Source organism: Platalea leucorodia, assembly GCF_965183815.1.
Source record: "Platalea leucorodia genome assembly, chromosome: 1".
Taxonomy (NCBI): Eukaryota; Metazoa; Chordata; class Aves; order Pelecaniformes; family Threskiornithidae; genus Platalea; species Platalea leucorodia.
Genome location: NC_138823.1, coordinates 76774443 through 76791744, shown reverse-complemented (window position 1 = coordinate 76791744; position 17302 = coordinate 76774443). Strand labels below are relative to the sequence as shown.

At 42.0% G+C, this 17302-nt stretch overlaps 1 protein-coding gene across 19 annotated transcripts in view; it reads left to right on the top strand.

Moving 5' to 3' along the window:
• Positions 1–17302, top strand: part of IKZF1 (IKAROS family zinc finger 1) — a 69610-nt gene that overhangs the window by 37412 nt on the left and 14896 nt on the right. For 12 of the 19 annotated variants that reach the window (XM_082308541.1, XM_082308542.1, XM_082308539.1 and 9 more), the window contains 3 exons: positions 8198–8257; positions 10380–10640; positions 16744–16911. In XM_082308541.1, coding sequence (XP_082164667.1) covers positions 8198–8257; positions 10380–10640; positions 16744–16911 — 489 coding nt within the window. The remainder of the gene's footprint in view (positions 1–8197; positions 8258–10379; positions 10641–16743; positions 16912–17302) is intronic. The other 7 variants (XM_082308533.1, XM_082308530.1, XM_082308529.1 and 4 more) reach the window with 2 other exon arrangements.

Sequence of the window (17302 nt, the reverse complement as noted above, 5' to 3'; positions counted from 1 at the left end):
CCTTGAAGCTCTGCCAGTAACATGTTGGCTTGGATGCTTTGTTGATCTATCCATGTTAAGAAAACGGTTGCATTTTGATGTAAGATAGTGATACTCAGCATGGTGATTGTGATCTTGACTGTGTTTCCAGTGAGTTTCAAATGTCAGATTACTCGTTCAAGAGTGGTAAAATAATTTTAAAACACCCTTTTTACATTCACCAGCTTTAAGCATTGCTGAAGATCTGTTCAGAGTTTGAGGAAGCTGTGCCAGAGTGCATTGCCATATTGGCCTTTCTCCTCTGGAAGCATGATGATACCTGCACCAGAAACCCAACTAAACCTCCGCTGGAGTTCCTTCTGCGGCACGGTTCCTTTCTGATTTTGGACATACCCTTCAGGACAGGAATAGGGAATCCTAAATTCAGTAGTTTCAAATCACAGCTGAGGTGTGTTTGCAGAGCAGAGCTAGGAAGTTCAGCTAGGATTCTCTTCCTGATGTAATACCTCTTACATATAAAAAATTCTTTAGCCTGAACTTCTGTCATATTTTTCCCTACATCTTTCTGAGAAAATGGGATTTTTTTTATAATATCTACTTCTTTTTGAGTCAGCTGTTGCAGAAAGCTAGTGAAATCTGGGTTTTTCTCTCAGTATTGTGTTCAAAGACCCAAGGAAACAGTATACAACTTTGCAATTGTTGGATGCCTTACAGAAGAGGCATCCAACGTCAGAGATGACTTCTCATAGTGCTAATATGTTTAAGGCTGGGTTCTGTTCAGGGAAGGGAAGGAGGGCTTGTTTTTCCTGAGGTAAAAACAAGGAACAGCAGGCATGAAAAATGGCCAAGGAAGTGAGGAAAGAAAAGAAGTCTTTTAAAAATGTGGGCTGAACTGAGTTTGCAGACTTTCAGAATGATCCAGATCTCTGAGTGTTTGAGAGTCTTCCAGCATCATTTGGGGTTTCTTGCCATTTCAGCACAGAGGACTGATTGCCTGAGGGGGACTCCAGGTCTGTGTAGGAAAGCATTGGCTGCAGTACACGGTGGGAAAGAATTAATTTTGTCCTGACATTTTTCTCCTCAGGAGCTATCTGGTATGTCCACATTCAGAGAATTTCTTTAGGATTTGTGTAGAACAATTTATGCCTCTTCCCCAGAAGATGTAGATTAGGATTTCCTTTCACTGGACTGTTGAGCACACTGTAATCAGGTAAACAACTGTTTACATTGCAAAACCTTCTGGCAATATTTCTACAACCCAAAAAGAAAAAACTTCAATAGCCTCAGATGGATACTTCTAGAAAAATAACTGAGCACTCAGGATCTAAAGCAGGCTACCTCAGGATTACCTTCTTTGCACAGTCCCGAGAGAGATCATCTACTTTATCACTCATAAAGCAATGACTACATTTGATCTGCTTTAGTCTAAAATAAACTTTCAGTATCCCTGGGTTTTTTTCCCCCTGTCTGGTGAGGGGGACACAGAGGACTCTGCTCTGCCATTTGTTTTCTGAGTAGGCAAGATGATAAAATTGTCATAAAGTATTCCCTCTCAAGTGCTGAAAGGGTCAGGTTCCTCTCCATTTCATCCTCTGACCTCTTCATGAAAGAGGAGACTGACAGTGCACAGCCTTGGCACAGCACCCATGGTCACCTCCCCAAACCTAAACACAGCTGCTTGGTCTAATTTTAGATCTACTGACCCTTTGACAGCTGGGGAACTATGGACACTTGTGTAAAATAGCACTCAAGACATCATCATGGTAGCTAAACAGTCCCTGGTAAAAGTCCCTGCATCTGTCTCACTGACAGCGCAGGCATAGCACATTAAACGTTCACATGGGTGGACTTGCGAGGGCCTGATCCTGAGCCAGGGTAGCTCTGTGCCACCCACTCCAGGGACAAAATTAAAGATGTGTAAGCAGCTCACTGAGCTGGAGCATGAAAAGGGGAAGGTTTGCAAGGGCTAACTTTGCATTCAGTGCAAGGCAAATTTAGGTGCTCTGAAGAAATATACAAAACAGTTCGTCTCCCTGCCTGTCCTTGTGCCTACCCACGCACCGCGCTGGCTGTACGGCGAGCCTAGGAGCTGTGTCCTCCCCTCCCTACTGTAGACCCAAGGACGCTACATTGCTCCCAAGTGGTAGCTTTCTTCTGCGGGATAATGGCTGCTGTCTTCAGCTCGTATAGGTCTGACCAATACCCTCTGTACGTGTTCAGATTTCACAAGGTTTTCTCTTGGTCAGACAGGCTTAAAATTCCCTCTCCAGCTACAGTTCACATCATTTGTATGTAACTGATCACCTTAAGTGTATAGCTGTGCTTTACTCATATTTCTGCATTTGTTAAGCCCTTTGCTTTGGCTAGGGATCCCCACAGTAACCCCTGGGTTTGCAGCAAGGTAAGGACAACTTCCAGCCAAGACAGCAAGAACCTGCCTGCCTCTCCCATCTATGAGGAGCTTCTTTGGTCTCCCTGTTAACTCTCAACATAGTCGCTCCTCTTCTCCAAAACACTAATCTTTTCACATTCTCCCAGGCTGCCACGTGTGACTGCCATTAGCTAGAATTTTGTTGCATTGGTTGAGGACAGGTTAACACCCATGAATTTCACCAAAGCATGCTTTGTGGAAGGATTAGAGAAGGAGGATGCCTTATAAATGTTAGATTATCGTATGTCTGAGGCTCTGCTTCTCTTGGGTAACTGTTGCTGTGTGGGGAAGAGCATAAGCTGCAATGTTTGTGCCTATAGCATTTCTGGAGAACACAGCTTCACAGGTACCAGACTCGGCACATAAGCACATGTACCCACACAGATATACCAGTGTGAGCCGGGAATGTTTTCATATATGGTAGTGTTTTTACCTCACTGTTGTGTGTTGTTACTTGACGTTACTTTGCTTTTTAAAAATTTCTTGCTAAATGCCCTTTTGCTACTTCCTCATCCTTTAATGCCCACATCAAAAAAATTTGATGGAAGCAGAAGAGACAAAGACGTTGAGGATGAGAAGCTCTGTTCTTGCCATCGTTTGTCAGCAAACCTTTCCCTCCAGTTTGAAAATCTTCCCAGCTTACTTCTCAAAACAGAAGAGTGTCAATAAAGTCTGTTACCGGCAAGCCTGCAGCAGTTCCCTTAGCTTCTCCATCATGCAGCCAATAAAAGATGCAGAGCGCTTTGTATAGAGGAAGCATGGGTTACACATGCATGTGGAACTTGAGAAATAGGTTTAGCATGGCTTTTCTTGATAATGCTTTTTCTCTCGCCTTTAAAACTTAGTTTTACTGGTAATTCAGAGGACGAACATCAAGCAAGCAGGTAGTTAACAGTCCTTTGAAAAAACAAGTTGAATCCAGTACAAAATGTGCCAGCGAGTAGCACAACAAAGACAATAAATATGAACTAGATCAGCCCCTTGGCTTGGTTACAGATGGTTTCCTGCTGAAACACAAATTCAGAAAGATACATTAAAAGCACTTAGCTTCAAGTGTGGGAGTAGATTTCAGGGGCATTGCCTGAATCTGTCTTTAACCTGTCCATCTTTACCGGTGCATTAGAGGATTCCCATAGGTAACTAACGGGAGGTTACTGGGAGTCTGCACCATGGAGCAAGAGCCACTTTTTGTACCTAGAGAGGACATACTTTGTTGGTTGTTTTGTTCACTTGTTTGCATTCCCTATGGTTTGATCTCATTGCAGCCCCCGGAAAACCATGTTGATGTGTTTTGCAATGCAGTGAGCACAGCTCCCTGCTCCTCGCAGCTGAAGCCGAGCCGTGCACGCCGGCAGGCGCTGGCACAGGCTCTGGGACACCGGGTACCTCCCCGCGGGCAGCAGTGGGGCGCCCAGCAGTGGGAGGAAATGGCAGTGGCGGGCAATGACATGGGTGGAGCTCCTCACACCAGTTGTCCCGCGGGAGATAGCTTATCTGGGGACGCCTGTGTTTCTGGAATAATATACATTTGATTGAAAGCCAAAATTAGAGTAGGGAAGAAATTGGCTGCCAAGGGCTGATTGGCACTTGGAGTCAAAGGAGGGGCAGCACGGACCCCGCAGGGAGGATCTCCTTATCCGTCAGCACCAGTCTGCTCTACCTGCAGGTGTGCCCCAGCAGTTCCTGCTACTACTCTTCTTTCTGTTATTTTTGTTTCCCTTCTAAAAGCCAGCTGAGAACTCTCATTAAGAAGCCCTCAATTTTATCTGTTGCCCTCTCTTCGCCATGTTGCAGCCTGTGGTAAAGACTTCAGCTCTCTCAAGCAAAACGATAAGGCGCCAGCACCGCGCCGCTGTGCTGCCTCACCGGCCTCAGAAGTTTGCCTCCCGCTGTGCTAGTGGTCTCTCTGTCCTGTGACACAGTGAATGCTGGGTCTTGTTTTAACAGAAGCCCTACATAACAGCTTGTGCAACATGGGCTGCATACAGCCCCTTTTATTTATTGATGTGTTTCCTTTTGTCTGTAGCAATTAAGTTGCATTGTGGGCTCTAACCTTTTAGGCAATTCTAAGCTGCCTCTAACTTTCAGCATTTTACACACGCAGACACCACCACTGGGCAATGCAGTGCTATATGTAGAAAGCAGAGGGCAAACCAGTCATTTTTAAGAGCACTTCGACGCATTCGCTTTTTCTACAGCTAAATAACTACTTAGTTTGAATCAGTCCCACCTATGTTGTCTTGTGCCTTCTGCATTTTACTGAAGAAGGGCTGAGGCCATTGCATAACTAATTATGGTTGCTCTGCCCAGACCTTATGTTGGCCTTTTTTACATCTATGTGATTCTTCATGTCACTTCAGAAGCTCATAAGGGAAAGATACTATTAATGGAAACATAAGTTAGAGAATTTGTCTTTGTCATTGTCAAGCCTAGCCAGTGAATACTGACTCCTTAAATATTCTGTGGACAAACAACTTGCTTGTGTGCCTTACATTTCTGAGAATGGCATCCTCCACCCACAGTGCTTTTATGTGGTGAGGACAGAGCTGATGCCACAGTAAATGACCATGATGTAAAAAGAAAAGGGGGAAGGTTTGGATTTCAGGTCATAGCCAAGTGCTAGAATATGGTACACTGTAACAAAACAGAATAGCTGTTATGTCTTATATCAGAAATAACAGGTGGAATTGCTGGCAATATTCTGTTTTCTGGTTTTTGCACCTATGTAAACAGGAAGAGATCCTGGCTGCTTTTGTTGACACGTGTTGGCGTGCTGAGGTGATTTATTTTGGCCTGATAGGCTTTTTTCATCTCATTCTGCCTTCTTAGCAACATTTTCTATAATTTGTTAGAAAGGATGGTGTTAAAGGTTTTCTCCTCCTCACCGTAACAGTGCTAATCCACTGTTCAAATCAGCCGGGTATTGTTGCAGCTTCATCTGTCTGCTGCTTGAATAGTTATGGTGCCTTCATGAAAAACTCTTGTTGGACTTTAAAGCTACCATTTAAACATCAACTAACATCAACAAAATACTTATGACTTGTCTTGGAATAACAGATGAGCCGTTCAAACAAAAAATTACATGCACCAAAATTATTTGAAGCAACTTGAAGAGGGGTCTTGTCCTTGCTGTTGGCTACAAAGTATGAGCGAGACATTGCATGGACCAAAAATCAGATTATCGTGGTTATTTTCAAAGAAAGGCTAAAGGATAACTTCTTAAAGGCACAAGATGCAGTTAAGTACCTGCTGGGATTAAAGTACTAAAGATGCTCAAATCCTATTAAAAATCAAAGGGAGTTAGGAAACTTTGTTGTTAAAATGCCCCAGAAGCTTCAGTGTGATTTATCTTTCTCTGTTTTTCTTCTTTAAAAATCCCACTGGAGAAGAATATGACTTGGGAGGTGAATGTCCCTTTCCAAATGGGATTTTGGCCCAGGTACTTAAACCTGTGCTGGTGCCAGTCTCACAAAACTGAAAGGGTTTTACGTCTGGGAGGGAGTCCCATAGCTATAAGAGAAGGTAAATTGGCAACAGACTGAAAACAAATTACTAATTTTTTACTAATGCCTTTTTTTCCAGCTGCCTATTTCTCTGTCCTTTAAAAGCCACCCTCCACGTCCTGTTTCCCAGGAGGTCTGTTTGGTTTCTCCTTTCTCCCCACTACCGACTCTTTCACTCATTGCAAAACGCCTCCCTTCCTTCCCCACATTGCTCAACTCTTTCCAAGGAAGGGTGACTGTCACTTCACCCTCCATCCTGCCTTCCCGCCTGTCCCAGCCTGAGTCTCATGCTGAGCCAGCTACACTGCTCTTCAGTGATAATTCATATCATCACCCCTTTCCCCTTTGACATATCATTTTTTTTTTTCAAAGACTTGCACAAACCACCTTTAACCATAGAATACAGAACAGTCTTTGTAACATAAATTTCAAATGCTCTTCAGAAAAACCTGAGTGAAGCTTCCAGTAAGCATCAGAAAGCACAAAAGACCCACCCAGTGCCCTGCTTTTGGGTAACTTTTCCACACGCTGGGTAGGTAAAAAGGGAGTGAGGGAGAGCTGACAGTTCAGTGACACTGGTGCACTCCACACTCCTTGCACAAAAAAACCCGCGTTTGGAATAAACTCCCCTGAATTGCAATAATGTGTACAAAGAGAGTAAAATACAAGCCTTTTAAGGTCATCGTCAACCAATTGAAGTAAATTAATTAATGAGTAATGTCTTAATGGTGTTAGAAGAGCCAATGAGAAATTATTACCATGAATTATTGTAGAGCTAATTAATGTCTGCATGTATGTGTACATAGACATGGATGTGCACAGAAATTATTTCTACAAAGACTATATCGAGTAACTGTTTGAGAAACCTATACAAATGCTGAGTATGTTCTTGATCAGTGCATCTGAAAAGTCTGATTCCCAGATATTTGTCACTTCATCAGTGCTTCAAGAGTGATTTTCCCCACTATAGCAAGGGAGGGACAGCAACCTCTCTCGCAAAAGAAATAGAAAATACTGTTGATTTATATTTTCTGCCTAAGTCTCTAGAAAAAAAAAAAAAAAATTATAGCCTGCCTTCCCATTTCTCATTCAGATTTAATAAAAGTCCTTAGTATTTCTACTGGAGCGATTTCTCTCTCCTGTTGTGTATCCTACATCAGTGGGGCTTTTTTTACTAGTTTTCATTTGGAAAACAGGTTTGAAAAAAGGGCTAAGTTTGAACACGAAGAGATTTTGTTTTTTAATATGACCTATAAAATCTCTGTGAGGACCCAGGGCGAGGCGGGTGGCCTCACTGTCCATCAGCTCTCACTGGCAAAGTGAGCTCCGCACCTGAACTGAGCCCCTGCCGTGAACGGCACTGCCAAATGGATGCGCTTGTAAGGGCATCCTGGATGCTCGGCCTCATCTGCATGGGGGCATTCACTGAGCAGCACAGCTACAGCAGTCCAGGGCATAGCTGCGGAGAGCTTTAGGGAAGATTGACTGGATCAATATCCCTATCATTGCTTATGTCAAGTAATGAACTCCATCATTACTTCTATCAGTGTGCCCCATGGCATGTTAATTTGCACGTGGCTACTCATAATATGCAGGGTATAGTGTGTTTGTGCAGCTACTTTTGTGTAGATACATAGTAAGGACAAGCCTTAGAAATACAAACAAAAAATATGCAAATATACACAATAATATATATATATAAAATTGAATTCCCTCTTCTTCCGTTGCATAAGACCAGCAGGTGTGAGAACAATGCAATTTCATTTTTTATAACTGCAGTGACTAGAAACAAGGACGTATAAAGAAGAGATCTCTGGCACACAAAGAGGCCATGTTGGCAAAAAATAAATCCTGAGAAGAAGATTGCACTGCAGGGGCCCGTGGTTCCCCTGGTTGCGGGAGAAGGCTGTGTTAGGTGCTCTGCTCCCTTTGACCCTTTTGAGACACTTTAGCAAAAATTCCTCTTGACTTCCACAGTAGTTAACCTGCGAGCAAGGGGAATACCCAAGAGAGGTTATGCATTTAGAAAACATGACAAAACTTGTTGGATTCTTTGGAAAAAAAGGGCATTTTTACAAATGGGAATTGTTCTGGGCAGCTCAGGATTCCCCTGCCAACTGTCCTGCTGCTGTTCCTGCTTCATCCTAAACTGCTTGTGTTGCTTCTGTGATGATAGTTCTGTCTTTCTCCTAGGTATTTCTCTTATAGCAATAATGCCATCTTCTTTTACGTTTACTGCTAGCAGTACCACAAACCAGCATCCTGTTTGCCTTCTTTATTGCAGCTGCATACGGGGCAGAAGGCTTTAGGGACTTTCATGCAATAATTCCCAAATCTTTTTCCCGTAAGTATACTGCAAACTCAGCTCACTACAGAGCCTTTCCATCTAGTTCCTACTTTTATGATTTTTTGTTTGTGTCATTTCGCTTCTCAGTAATGTACATTTGTCTGCATACGCTACCAAAGGACTTAAGTAGCCTGATCTTTTTGCTTCGTTCACATGTATTTTGTTTTAACATAAAGCCTACTTCAAAAGCCACCTTCTCCAAATCCCTGGCAGGCAAGGAGCCTGTAATTGTTTTGTATAAATATATTTACATTCAAACTATTATTATAATTAAGAGAATAAAATTGGTGTGTGAATTATGGAAAATCTGTCATATGCTCAAGCCAAATTATTCTATTGTTTCCATTTGCCCTGGTGAAAACAGCAGTACAGGGTTGTAGTCCACTAAATTTGAAGAATAGTGTAGATCACTTCTGTTTAGCCAGTCATACCATCTTTGTAAATCACTGTTTGGTCACTGATTTTTTTTTTCCGTATCTCTAAATTATTGCCCTTTTTAGGGCATACATTGTCATTGTAAAGGAAGAACTGCTATTTATGGTGTGCACTCATTCTGTCTTGCCTATGATTTCTATTAAAAACGCAATATTTGAAAAATCATTAAAATGCCTAGATTGGTAGACTTCATAAAAGATGTCCAGTCAAGCAGTGTTCAGGAATGTGAACACCTTTACACTCAACGTGTTTCCCAGTAGGATTTTGAGTCAGATACTCTTGTTGGTCACATCCATGCAATCCTCCTGGGACACCTGGGAGGCTGCAGGGTGTAGCAGAGAACAGTTTGTCAGACCTTTCAATTTCAAATGAATGTCAAGGTGTTTCATCTCTTGAGGTAATTATTGCCCATAGCTTAATTATGTCATTGCTACAGCACCACTTATGAATAAGGCTAGCATGAAACTACTCTTCCACAAAAAGAAAAGACCTTGTCTTTATTGGGTGAAACAGACCCCTTGTGTACTCAGCTAGACACTGAAGTAAATGCTCTCCTTTTTGGGGTGGGATGGGGTGAAGGAAGAGGTTTTTCACTGAAGGGAAAGTAAGATTTGGGGCAATAAATCGTCTTTTTCAGACTAACAAAGAACTGTTTTTTCACCAAAACCATCAGGTTAGAAAAGAGGGAAATAACTGTAGAGATGATTTATTCTACACAAAACGTCATATAGTCCTGTGGAGAGAAGAGGAATGAATACTGGCATTAACTGATCTGAATCTTGGCCCTTTTCCATAACGTTTAGGTTTGCTGTGTTCATATCAGATCAAATTTACCAACCTACGTGTTATCACATGTAGTAAGGCTATGCCAAATTTATATTTGAATTTTTCTTCTAGCTGCAAGCAATTGTCACCTATGGGATTATAACACAAAGGACTTATCCAATAAAGTCAAAACAGTTTTCCCACCCACCTTTGTTGATTTGACTGTTTTTTTATAGTAGCTCATGGCTGTAGAGATCCTCTCCTCTTACTCAACGGTCCTAATCCTACTGTCCTAAAAACACAATTATCATTCCTATAATTTCCTGTAATGCTAGTTCTTGCTCTTAAACTCTTCCTTCCAACCTTCCCCGCTCTGGTTTCTCTATCAGTGTTTGTACTCTTTGCTTTCCCGTTGTCCTTGCTTACCCCATAGAACTGCAAACCAAATATTTGGATTCAGTACAACCCTCGGGATCTTCCTGCCAAGTGGAGAATGTTGCATTTTCAGTTCATTTTCATCCATTGTCTTTGATGCGTTACTGACTTTCACAATTGTTTTAGACAAATCCATGTGAAGTGGATTCATTTTAAGTTTCATTCCAACTAGCCTGAATTGTCAAAATGAATGTTACAAATGCAAAAATCTCAAAGTGACCTAGGAATAGACTTGTAATGTTGTTTGGGTTCCCAGCTCCCTGGATACCTTGTATTTGTCTTACTGATATTCACTGTTCATTGCTCTGTGTGTTACAAACTCATCGCATTGCCCATAGAAATGTAGTCGTGTTTGTAGCTTTTGTTATTTAGGCATATTGTACATGCTGTTTAGAAGTTATCATCTCCTTTGATGTGATTGTTTCTTTGCCACCATATTTATTCTGTAACAAAACTGAGTGGCATCCTGTATTGTTTTTTTCAGCTGGTAATATTAAAATAGAGACTCAGAGTGATGAAGAGAATGGGCGTGCCTGTGAAATGAATGGGGAAGAATGTGCGGAGGATTTACGAATGCTTGATACCTCGGGAGAGAAAATGAATGGCTCACACAATGGCCCAGGCAGCAAGGCTATGTCAGGAGTTGGAGGCATTCGACTTCCTAACGGAAAGCTAAAATGTGATATCTGTGGGATAATTTGCATCGGTCCCAATGTGCTCATGGTTCACAAACGAAGCCACACTGGTAAGGCCTGCCATAGTTTTTCCTTTAGTTGACAAGAATTGGCCACATATTAGGAACTAAGACTTATTTTCTGTATCATGCACATGTTCCCTCTTGTAAGATAATGCAGCATCAATGGGCATTTGGAACTTGGTTATTTTGTTATGCCATTTTGGACAGCACAAGAACTGAGATTTCTTCTTGATGGAAGTCCATCTATTGGGCTAGAAATTGTGCAGTTTGTTTGGTTTGAAGCTACATGAAAAAGTCAAATTAAAAAAAAAAAGTAAAGAAGTCTTGTTTAATTTCTAAGAAATTTCTAAGAATTGCTGAAGAAAAACCCATTTGTGGCTAACTCTGAAATCGACCCAGTTCTAATGCTTCCAACAATGCAACAAAGCTCATTATGGATCAGTGATTATGAAAGTAATTGGCAAAACAAATGTTAAGGGAACTGTACTGGCAGTCTCAGTAAAAAAGGGGTTAATTTTATGTCAAATGTTTCATGAAGTAAAAACAAGTATTGTCACTGGTCAAATCTGGACTAAAGGTTTTCCACTGAGACATGTAAAGATGTTGTGCTCCATAGGGATGGCTTTTCATTATACAGTGCTGTGAATTTTCTTGCCTCAATTTTCTAATTCTGAATAGTCTCAAAGAGTGCAAAAAATGAAGAGGCTGAAACAAATGAAGAAGTAAAGACCGGGTGAGTCTCATCTTACCTGATACAAGCTGTCTAAAAATTAGGCTTCCAATCTAAACTCTAAGGTCATCCATAGTCAAAGGAGAAGAACTGAACTGTACTGTTGTGCTACGCAAGTTACTTTGAAAATAAATAAATAAAATATTTGGCATTTTTCCATGAATATTCAAATGAGAGGGAATTTTAAAATATTTTTAAGGTAAGAACGACCTGTCCAGTGGTTAGGTTCCACTGAAATAGTTATGCTAGTGAACACATAAATACGTTCTTCCTTTGCATCCCCCCAATCATGCTTACACGATTTCCCCAGAATTACTAAGGAGTAAGATTAGGAAAGTGTTTTCAGAGTTTAATGGAGAGGATCCATGAAAAGACCCCGAGTGTCATCCACCCGCCCCAGTGCTAATGTCTGTCATTGTAACTGTGGCTGTTCAAGCTCTGGAAGGGTGTGATCTGTTAGCGTAACGTGGGTTAGCCATGTTCAGAAGCAGTTCAGAAGCAGTGCTGGTGATAGTTAGCAATGCTGTTACATTGCCTACTTCAAAGTACTCTTCAATTCAATATGATAAATCCCTCTGTCAGAGAAGAGCACCTAATTATCTTTACTGGAAAAGCCACAACTAGTTCTCAGAAGAGAGGCTGCAGCCTACTTCCTAGATAGAATAAAGTGCTCGTTGCTTGATTGTTTCTTTCGTTTTTTTAATTGAATGTTAATATGATCCTTTAAAAGCTGATAAATCATAGAATCATAGAACCATAGAATAGATTGGGCTGGAGGGGACCTTTAAAGGTCATCTCGTCCATCCCCCCTGCAATTGGCAGGGACATCTACAACCAGATCAGGTTGCTCAGAGCCCCATCCAGACTGTCCTTGAATGTTTCCGAGGATGGGGCATCTACCACCTCTCTGGGCAACCCGTTCCAGTGTTTCACTACCCTCATTGTAAAAAATTTCTTCCTTATATCTAGTCTGAATCTACCCTCTCTTAGTTTAAAATCATTACCTCTTGTCCTATCCCTATTGGCCCTGCTAAAAAGTCTGTCCCCATCTTTCTTATAAGCCCCCTTTAAGTATTGAAAGGCCATAATAAAAAGTATATGGAAAATGACTTGGACATGAGGCCTTTTAAACAGACCCATGGGCTTGAAGAGGATGCTGTAGTAGTTGAAATAAAATGTTGCAACTTAAAATGCATTTAGAAGTAGAAGTCTTTGTGCTTGTTTAAGGAGGCTGCTGTTTTATTAAAAGTACACTGTTGCTGCTTCGGAGGAGCTGTTTTGGGTCCCTGAGGGTCAGAGGCAGTGTTTGCCCCAGGGGGCTGAATGGCCTGTGTGGGGACACACCTGATCTTAGGGAGGCGGTGGGCAGCGCTGCCTTTGTTTCTAGTGCACTGGTTGGTAGCCGGCAGGCTGAGTCTCCAGAGGATGAGCTGGGCTGCCTGTTCCCTGTGGCAGCATCCCTGGGGGCTGCCTCACTGGTTTCGCTGGCACAGGCCCCCAGCTGCCCAAACTCCCTGCCTGGTAGAGGGACTCGTGTGCCTGCCAAGGGTGCTCGGGGTGCTACCATGCAAGGGCTGTCACTCCGAGACTTCTATGCCCTTTGCAGAGCCCTCCCCTTGCCAACGGGACCCTCTTTTTAATCAGGGACCGTAGTTAAAACCTACAGTGGAAGCACCCCACAAGCTGCACTTCGCACAGCAGGACCCCCTTCTTTTACACTTAATAAAAATAAAGGGTGTGAAGTTGCGCCCCTGAGTCCTTCCATGGAAAGAAAGCCTTTGCTTTCCCTTCGGCCTCGCCCTCAGCTCCTTTCCCGAGCAGCCTCTTCGGGTGAGCTCAGGAGGTTTTTTGGGGGCTGGCAAGGAGTGGAGGCTCGGAGCTGGTAGTTTAAATTAAAAGGACGTCATAAGGAAACAGTGGTGACTGCTTTTCCTTTCAGCTGCACTGTGAAAATTAAAGTAGAAATGGAATATACTATTACAGACATTTAACTGACTACGCTGAAGCCCATTTCAATACATGCCCAGTGAAGGAATAAGACTCGCAAATGAATTACTTTGCTGCTAATTCATGTAAAACCTGCATATGCAGTGAGGTTTCCTTAAATAAATATTTGATAAGTGAACAAAACTCTAGCACACTAAAGTGCCAAAATAAAATGACTGCCTGGCCTGATAAAAGGCATAATTACTTTTAATGAATACACCTGCCAAATGCAGATATGCAGAGCAGCACCTGATATTTCTGCCCCCTCCTGTCTGCAAGCAGCTGTACAGCACTGACTGCTTCCTAGCACCTTACCTGTTGCTCCCATCTGCAGAGCGAATCCCACTCACAGATGCCCGGCTCTCCTCACTTTCCTTCCCCAAGGCTTTCAGTACATTGATTTCCTCCAGCTTGCTGCTGTCTTGCGCTTGGTGTTTAGGAAAAAGGAGATCTAGAAAGGAGAGAGAAACCCCCTCCTTCTCCCTGGTGCTGAGACCTCAGGGTGTAGATTCAGGCTTTGCTTGCTCGGTGTGCACATATGTGTGTGCATGTGTGCGCATGTCTATATGTGCATATACGTGTGTGTGCATAGGTATATATATTCCCTCCTTATATGTACACTCCCTTAACTTCTGTCACCAGTTAGTTCACTTATGTCTTGTTAGTTGGGTCTGAATGTCTCAAATTTATTTAGAGAACTAATGCCCATTGAAGAAAGAGCATTAAAAAAAAAAAAAAGTGCTATGCATGTCTCTGAGTATTAGGTGATTTTGTCATTATATTTTTTAAGAAATTAGAAAGGTATGAATGAAGATGATAAATATTCTTTACTGAATGGGCCCATGCTCCCACTAAGGCTTGTGAATCACTGCAATGGTGGTTGATTCAATTCAGGGTCCCATTGCAGTTTTCGCTCCTGGACTCATATTCATCCATAGCTACACACCGTGCAGTGAAATCTGCCCAGGATAGACATGTGCTGTTCAGAACTGGTGAGAAAATAACACACAAAGCTGACTGTATAAACAAAAGATGCATTATGTATTTTTTCTTTCCGTCCTGTCCCTTCCCCATTTTGGGGGGTTAGCACCACACCCAATAACCTTCCATCAGCAACCGTCTCCATCCTAGCAGAGCTGGGAGCTTTGCTGGGCTCACAAGGCAGGCGTCCCCCACCCTGGTAGTTGCAGCATGGATGACCAAGGGCCGGCCAAGCTACACGTAGTTTCAGGCTCTTGTGGTGGTGGTGTCTTTTCCTCTGTACAGCAACGTGCGTGCAGGTTCCCTTACATTTGATCCCACTTTAAGTTTCGTAGAAATATTTGGTATGCAGCAGTCTCGTTTGAAATGCTCCATCCGTCTGTCTTCTCCACCCAGTGCAAGACTTCACCCTGTAATTGCGAGAGCTGTAGGCTGGAGATACGCTCCCTTCTTACTTTGCTTTACATTTCATTCTTGGAGTACTTCTGCGATTGTCATTTTCTCCTCTTATGCTCCTCTGAGTAAAAATAACAGAAATGAATGCTAGAAAAGCTGTTTAGTAAGAATTAACCATTTCTTCTGAATTTGTGTCCCCCGTGACAAACTGACTTCTTCATTACTGTTTCAGTCCATTTCTGAAAAATACCTTCCACGCTGAGTAACTGCCCCAAAGATTAAGAGGTAAAGCAGACAGACTCTTACCAATTTTCTTTTTCCCCTAACAACTACTGTACATGGCTTATGAAGTACTTATTGCAAAATCCTGTAAGGCTAATGCTGGCATTTTTGTGGGCCACCCCAGTTGAACCAGTTGCTGATATAGTTTAGATGAATACAGTTACTTGATGGACAAAGAGAGTGAGCTCGTTTGCCTTGACAGGGACTATGCTGACCTGCTTGAAGCTGTTTGACCAATGGAAATATCTTGCCATAAAATAGATTCATTTTACTGTTTGCTGAATGCTAAAGCTGCCAGCCCTCATGGTAGATTTTGCAGATTTTTGGGTTGGGACTGTGCTGCTGTCTAATTGATTTCCAGCTGTTCTACTGCATTGCCCAAAAGTAAAAAATTATCGTGCTGCATATATATGCGCACGTATGGACATACAAGTTCATCCTAGATGTGCAAAATAATACATGATGGTTAAGAGACAAGGAAGAAATTGTTTAACTTGTTTGGGTTTTTCTAATATTTTAACTTCAGCACTGACATTTTATATTCAATATTATTGTTATAAAAAGAAAATCAAAACTAAGAACAGGTCATATCGGGGCTGTTTCTAACATTGTTGATGCATTTTAATTACTATAGCAGATTATATTTATGCCTAAGAGAAACAGAATTCAGCAAATGAGTTTCAAAAGCTGATTTGACTTAGTCGAGGGCTACAGAGAAATGGGCATGCAGGAGCGCTTCCTGTTGATGGGAGTGCCCTCATGTATAAATTTTCCTTTACTCCTATCTGGTACAACTGGAAACATATTTTATTTCCCATTGACTTAAGAAAAGGCCTCATCTATCTTAAATTTTAAAAAAACAGCTAAGCGAATAAAGGAGCATATTGATTTTAAACAGCACTAAAAAGCAAACAGCAGCCATATTAATTTTTACAAAGGCTATTGATTCACTTCCTTGATAACAGGGACCAGTTTAGACAAATCAACGCTGCGTCTCTTCAAGTTTTATCCTGTGTCCGTCCAAAGCGTCGACCAGCAGAGCCCATTTGTGCAGCTCCTCTGTTCTTACCTAGAGAAGGGCTGGGACTTTGGCATGGAAGTACAGGGCTTCCTTTGCACTGTCTTAACTTATGTGATTTTAGTCTCTCTCTTTCTCTTTCTTTCTCTGTCTCTTTCCTGATTTGGCTGCTTAGGGACAGACAGGTAATGGAGAAGAAATTGAAAGGGAAAATACAGGGAAAATGTAAATGAAAAGAAGTTATTATAACTGTTATAATGAAGTGCCTTTCATTTAAATATAAGAATGTAACGCTGAAATGAACTTGTGATCCTGAAATGCATTTTTAATGAGTTTCCTTTTTATTTTGCTGCTTCAGTGGCATATTTTAAAGACCCTTTGAAAAAAGCCACATTAAAAACCCCACCAAATGCCACAACATGCAAAATTGGATATTGGTTTATTCCAAAACTGCTGATCAGGAAGAGTGGCTCTTCAACACAAAATGTTGCAGTCACTTTATTTAAATGAGTTTGAATTTGCATTGTGATGTGCCATTCTGATTTAGAAAAAAAAAATTAGATTTTCAGATCAAATTGACCCAGCCAGTGAAGCATTAAGAAACTGGCAGGTTTAGTCTGAAAGCCTCATGTTATATCAAACCTGCAGCCGGTGGAAGTCACAGAGCAGCAGTGAGAAAACAACTTTCTCACTGAAATCTTTCTCTTGTTACCACGTAAGATTTTTTGTTCTCACATATTTTCTTCTTCTCCCCACAGGAGAACGCCCTTTCCAGTGCAATCAGTGCGGAGCCTCCTTTACACAGAAGGGTAACCTTCTGCGCCACATAAAGTTGCACTCGGGTGAAAAGCCCTTCAAGTGTCACCTGTGTAACTACGCCTGCCGTCGCAGGGATGCCCTCACAGGACACCTGAGGACTCACTCAGGTAAGTGAAGGTGTGAGACCGTCCAGGGGTGCTCGTCATCAGTTCACGGCCTGAGGTCTTCTCACCTTGAGGAGTCGAGTAGCCCCATGTTGGGGTTAACCAAGCCGTGCGCTGGCCGCAGTGTTTTAGCAGCAAAGAAATGACTAAACTCATCTCATGCTCATGATCCTTCACCAGAAGAACTGGGTTTTTTTTTCCCATACTTCTTGGCTGATTAAAAGTTTCTGTATTGGGGTTTCATCTTACAAGCCTCATGTGAATAATCCATTTCATGGAACTACAAACATGAATTAAAGTTGATGAATGTTTTGGCGTTTGGATGGCATTTATCCGCATGTAGAGATAATATAAGGTCTAAACACAGTAGGTTTTAAGTCACGAAGTCTCAAAA